General features: G+C 48.8%; 1 protein-coding gene across 2 annotated transcripts in view; it reads right to left on the bottom strand.

Moving 5' to 3' along the window:
• NOL4 (nucleolar protein 4) overlaps positions 1 to 3,006 on the bottom strand; it is a 365,383-nt gene extending 362,377 nt beyond the window's left edge. For both annotated transcript variants that reach the window (XM_006150552.3, XM_006150553.2), the window contains exon 1: positions 2,654 to 3,006. In XM_006150552.3, the coding sequence (XP_006150614.1) occupies positions 2,654 to 2,917 (264 nt within the window). In that variant the 5' untranslated portion in view covers positions 2,918 to 3,006. The remainder of the gene's footprint in view (positions 1 to 2,653) is intronic.
• Positions 3,007 to 6,031: the final 3,025 nt, after the last annotated feature.

Below are 6,031 nucleotides of genomic sequence, written 5' to 3'. Positions count from 1 at the left end.
TCTTTCCCTTTTCACAGTAGTAATGATGTCTAATTATCAGCAGTAGTAGATTATTGCAACATCAGGAGCAAAGCATTTCTCACTGTCAGCAAAGCCAGTCACAAACCCTCAAACCTCAAGTAGCTTAGAATGATTCTGAGTCTGCTTGAAAATACCATTCAGCTACGGTACCTTATTTCAACCAACCTACGCCTTTGATTAATAGAAACATAATTTTTTTTGTCTTCTTGGTGATTGTACTCCTATTACAAAGAAAAATCAACATAATTTAAAGGCAGAAATAATTTGAGATGTGGGAAAACACAAAATGAAAGCTCTTTTATTTATTTTTTAACTCACTGAAATGACGATTGGCTGTCGCTCAGAGAAGGAGGAGCCTATAATTCTATGTCAGGAGCAGTATAAAAATTTCATAAAGAGCGATAGAAGAGTTCATGAATTAAAAAACCTCTTCAACATTTCAAACCAGCCTTGAATGAAAAGCAGAGCTCTTAAATACTACATAGAAATCATTAGCTAAGAAGATCACCTGATAGATTACATGTTCTCCCATAAATATATGGAATCTTTACTCACAAGAGAAATCCACATTAATGGAGTTTTACTGAGAGGTCATAGCAGTTATCTTTTAACTTTGCATTAATTTTTGATTGCAAATATCGATATTTCAGCACATGAATACTGGTTTGAAAAACTGGCACCCATGATCATGCCCCTAAAATTATCACAGAATTTAAGTTACTTAGAATTCTTAATTAATGGTTTTTGACAGCACGTATGTTAACATATATAGCAAATGCAGTCATGAACTCACTGGACCAATACACAAAGTGAAGCCATCTGACAGTTAAACAGAGGGACTTGAGTTTAACATAAAAGGGAAGAAAAAAAAAAAAAACTTCCCAGCTAGCAAGGCTTTTTAAAACAGATTTGATAGTATTAAATAATACTTCCAGTCAATATATTGTAAATGGGTTTTTTTATTCATTCAGTCACCTCAGTATTGTCCAAGGGAAAGCACAGTCTTAATGTTTTCAATTCTAATGAACTTTGTCTATAATTTTTTCCCATCAGGTTCTTAATGTCACTCCCAATACAAATGAATCAAAGCCTTTCATTCTCCACAATAGACTTCTGGCTCATGCAGATATAAATAAATCTCAGTTCTCACTCAAGCCAATCTAGTCGTCCTTATTTAGTAAAGTAAGGCAATAACCTAACCATTGTCTCTAACACTGCCACAGTTTAAAGGAGAAGACTACTAGCATAGATTTACCTCCTACAAACCTTCCAACAATTGGACACTAAAACAAAACAAAACAAAACTTTACATGTGTTTCCATTTCACCTTTATTTTCATTTCCCATTTTCCACATAAATTCCCAAAGAAATTCACATCCTTCAGTCAACTATTCTTAATCTATCTCAGAGAAACCATAACCTGTTTTCCAAGCCTAGAAGAATCCTCCAAATATTTCTTTGAAACAGCTTTCATGCACATATATCCAATTTCATATACCTCCCTTAGAGAGAGAATCGCTTACAAGACGTCTCCTTTCTAGGATCACCCATGAAAACTGCACTAGGAAAGAGTTGCCAGTAAGGGAGGGGGACATGAGTAAAATACTCCAAGAAATCCCAAAGCGGGCAAAAATACAGAGGATGCCAGAGACTTCCCCCACCCCTACTCCAGTCCAGTACCCACCGTAGCACGACGCAGTAAGGTCTTACTCATCTGATCTGCAATCCTACTTAGAGGCCACCGTTCCCATCTTCGAGTAAGGGAATCGGCGCCGCTGCCGCTCCCCAACCCCAAAGCTTCTGCTGCGTGCGGCTGAGACCCACCAGGCTCTCAAAGCCAGTACCTCGCAGCGCCTGGGCTAGAGCTTTGTGGCCCTGAGACCACAGCCATCTCAGAAGGAGGAATAAACGCACGCACCATTTGATCGCGCCCTAACCCATTTCTCTTTGTTGTTCATCTTCTAGCTGCAGCTTTATTTGTGGAAGGGGGAAGTGAGGAAAGGAATGGGGGGCGGGGAGAGGACTCTCCAGCACCTTATCTACAATCTAAACAGTCGTGACAACGATCTCTGGGAGAGATTATGGCATTCGGACTGCCCCGGTGTCTCCCGGGCGGCAGTCTAACAATAAAACCCGATAATGTCCTGAGGATAACCCCACATCCATGACAGCGCCACATCCAGGCTTTGTGCCAATAAGGAGCCACTGTGCACTATCGATCGGAATCGTCGGTTCCCGGCGCGTGCGGCTGGGGTACCAGCCTGGCCTTTCTGCGCGGTGGCGGCGGTGGGACACGCGCCAGGCACCCAGCGAAGGACGTGGGACAATGGCCCAGCCCGAGGACGCCGGACGCCGCCCAACCCGGGGAAGGAAGCTCCAGCAGCGGGTCTGGGAGCTGGGAGGCGGGGAGGGCGGCCGGCGGCGGGGGGGCCGCTGCCGCTTTAAAATAAAGGACCACAAAGACCGCTCGGTGGGGAAACGCGCCTAGCTAATGCGAGTAGGGACGACTTGGGGAGGGGGGTGAGGAGGGGGGGGGGTGAACACGACCTCCCGGCTCCCCCTCTCTCCCCCCTCCTCCCTCCCCGCCGGGCTGCTTGGGCAGACAAATAACAGAGGAAGGCGAGTCACTCACCGTGGTCTTGACGGGCACGTAGAGCACTTGCCTGGCGCCGCCACCTCCCCCGCGGACCTCGTCCGGCTGGCCCAGCTGGAAGCCCTTCGATTTGACCCAGAATTTAAATTTGGCGTTGTCCGTGGAGCTCGACTCGGAGCCGTTGAGGAGCTGGACGATCCTCTCGTATTTTTTACGGGTCACCGTCTTGGTCTTGCCTGAGTCCCCGTAAGTCCTGAGGCACCAGTCCTGGAACTGGCGGTACATGTCGCGCTCGCTCTCCATGTTCCCGGCGCTCGGCCGCCGCCGGCCGGATGCTCCCAGCGCACTTCGCACCTGTTCACCCCGGGCTCATGAAAAATGCAGCCCGGCCACGATGCAGGAACGCGAGGTCCCGGCCGCCGCGGGAGCCTGCCTCGGGTGGGGGGAGGAACGGGGAGAGGGAGGAGGGTCCGGTTGGGCACCAGCAATCACTGCCCCGTGCTACCAAGTCTGGCTCATTCGTAATTGCGACGGAGGTCTCGGACGCGCTTTTCGTCCCTTTAGTGGTCGGTTTCTTTAATATTGTGTGACCAGGACCATCCCAACAGCATCTGGTCCCGAGGAGGTGGGTTCTGAATAATTAAAATTCCATTCCTTGGCTTATTAAAAATCCCAATATTGACCCGGAGTGGTCCCTCGACGCGTCGCCTGGAGCTGTGACCCGGGCTGAGCAGGTGGAGGCAGCACCGACTCCCCGCGCGCGCCACAGAAGCTTCCCCAGCCGCTGGCCCCGCGGTCCAGGAGCAAGGGCTGAGCCTCTCCCCAAAGCAGCCGCCTGGCCCAGCGCCTGCGAGCCCCTAAGGCCACAAGGGCCCCTGGGCTCTCCTTCCTCCTGGGTCCTGCTCCGCTTCGGCCTTCCCTGCGACGCACGTTAAGGGACTAGAAAGAAAGAAAGTTCTTACCTGTCATGGTTTTAAGCCTATCAAATCCTTTTTTTTACAGGGTATATTTTTTTAAAATAAAAAACCCAGGTATCTAAAAAACGGTTTAAAATGTCGTTCCTTCAGATGCATTTGGGCTGAATTCCAGCCCTGCATGTAGGTTCTAGGAGTTAAGTCCCAGGAAGGAGCAAAGCATTCATGATGAGCTCGCGGTGCTACAGGGTAGACTGGAGTGCCCCAAACAGATGTCCGTTCCAGGGGATGTGGGAAAACGAAGGCAGGCCTCTGGCGGCGGGTCTCCCGGATAACGATGGAGACCCAGACAGGACTCTTCTGGTTTCTGCTCAACTGGGTGCAAGACATAGAAGTAAGTTTATGATACAGATGCTTGAAACCGTTTGCGTGAAATGACAATATAGAGAGAGATCATTTTCCCCTGGCTCGGTCACAGTTTGCAGTTCACACGGGAGGTTTCGGTTGTCTATTTTCCCCCTGCCACGTCATGGACACCCCCTCCACCGCTCAGAGTAGCCAAATATGAGTTCCTCTGGACGATTTTTCCAAGCAAATGAAGTCAGCGGGTCCTCCATTCAGGATTTCCATCCGTTTGTTACAGAGCTGGCAACGGGAGTTCTCGTCCTCCTCGCGCAGCGGCGGCCGCTCCTCTTTATTCTACTCTCCGCCGAGGCCCGCACCCGTCCCGGGGAGCGGCTGTCAGGAAGGCAGCCCGACAGTGTGCCCGGCGCTCAGTCAGCATCCGAGCCCACCTTGGCCCCTCGTCGTCATCTCCCAGACGAAAGCCCCGAATGGGAACACAGAGTGTGTGTGCCCACCGCGCCGCAGCCGGTCCTGGCACTTGCAAAATGGTCAGTGGCTCCTGTTTGGCCAGGCCGAGTGTGTGCGTGTGTGTGAGCAAGGGAGCGAGGGTGTGCGGTGTGCGGGGGGTGCGCCGGGTGTGCGCGCGTCTCCGGGACCCACCCCCCTCCTTCCCCGGCCCCTTCCAAGCTCTCTGATTGGCCAATGGGACAAAAGTTTCTGTGGAGACGGCTGGGCGCTGACGTCACGGGCAGAATTGTCCCATTTAGGGATCCCGGGGGCAGTGCGCATGCTGCAGGCTGCAGGTTAGAGGCAGGAGGAGGTAGCAGCGGGCCCGGCGGCAGCCAGGTGGCGGAAAGGAGCAGGCAGCGTCCAGGTGGGGGGATGACTCCAGCAGGGTTTCCATGGAGATTCCTCTGGGTCTAGCCTAAAAACAGCAGATCAGCTGACACCATTAGCTTAGGACCTAATTACTGCTTATTGGAGCAACAAATGAGGGAGAGGGCCAGCTGCAAAGGAAGAGTTTTTATCCCCCCCTTCCCATCTCCCCCCCTCTCCCCCTCTCTCTATCGCTCTTGAGTGGCGGGTGAATTCTCATTAACTTGCAAGATTCCTGCAACAACAGCTCCCCTTCTCCAGAGGCCACCCAGACTGCTCCCCTCTTCTTTGTGTGTGTGTGTGTGTGTGTGTGTGTGTGTGTGTATACATATATTTAGTACTAAAACAAATCAGTTGTCCCGAGTCCTTATATTTTTGCTCCACAAGTAGTAGACCCGTGGAGCACAGAGAGATCACTGTCCAATGGAAGTCACTAGTGACTCTAATAAATACAAATGTGGGTCTGTAAGTGTGGGGGTTAGCACTTTCAATGAACTGAATTGGATATTTATCTCTAGGCTTTCCACATTTATGGAAATCTCAATATGTTAAATACATAAAGGCTTGGACTAGGAAATTGGACAATATATTGGATCACCCTAAGTGTGGTATACCTCACAAGAACAACTCTGTGAAGTTTCCCTCGTGGCAGCAGAGATGGAGGATGATTCCAAGTGGGGAGATAGAGATTTTGTTGTATATTGGGCATGTGTTTCCTAGAAGTTTCTGGAAGGATATTTGGTCCTACAGTCATTGTACATCCCTAAGTCTCTGGTTCTATAGAGTACATTTCTCTTATGGTTCTAACTTAACTCACAATTATAGAATTCTTTTTAGTAGCTCTTTCATCTAAAAAGCCATCTCATCCTCTCTAATCTTCATTCGTTTACAGTACTTTAAGCCTTATGCAACCTTCTGTCCTTGACCACTCAAGTTAAAATAACCTTCCTCTCCTCTAAACTTCTCTAGAGAGTGTCTTTTAAACTTTTGTTTTAACCCTATCTCTTGGCAAGGCATACACTTTACATTGGCACAAAGGGCAATCATACGTCCTCTAAAAATTTTATGACAAAATATATTTTCTCACACCTTATGCTCACTGATCTTTTCTCCTGTTTGTTTTATTGTTTGGTTAAGTATGGTCCCAGCCAGCTAGATTTATGACCCAGCAAAGCATGACTGGCAACCTATAATTTGAAAAGCATTATTCTAGATAAAAGAACTGCATCCCTTCTGTGTATTTTCTTACGTATGATTCCTTGTTCTAGAATTTTGATTGAAA

Source organism: Tupaia chinensis, unplaced genomic scaffold, assembly GCF_000334495.1.
Source record: "Tupaia chinensis unplaced genomic scaffold, TupChi_1.0 Scaffold000290_1, whole genome shotgun sequence".
Classification (NCBI taxonomy): domain Eukaryota; kingdom Metazoa; phylum Chordata; class Mammalia; order Scandentia; family Tupaiidae; genus Tupaia; species Tupaia belangeri.
The sequence above is the reverse complement of the archived record's forward strand: the minus strand, read 5'-3'. Positions and strand labels throughout refer to the sequence as shown.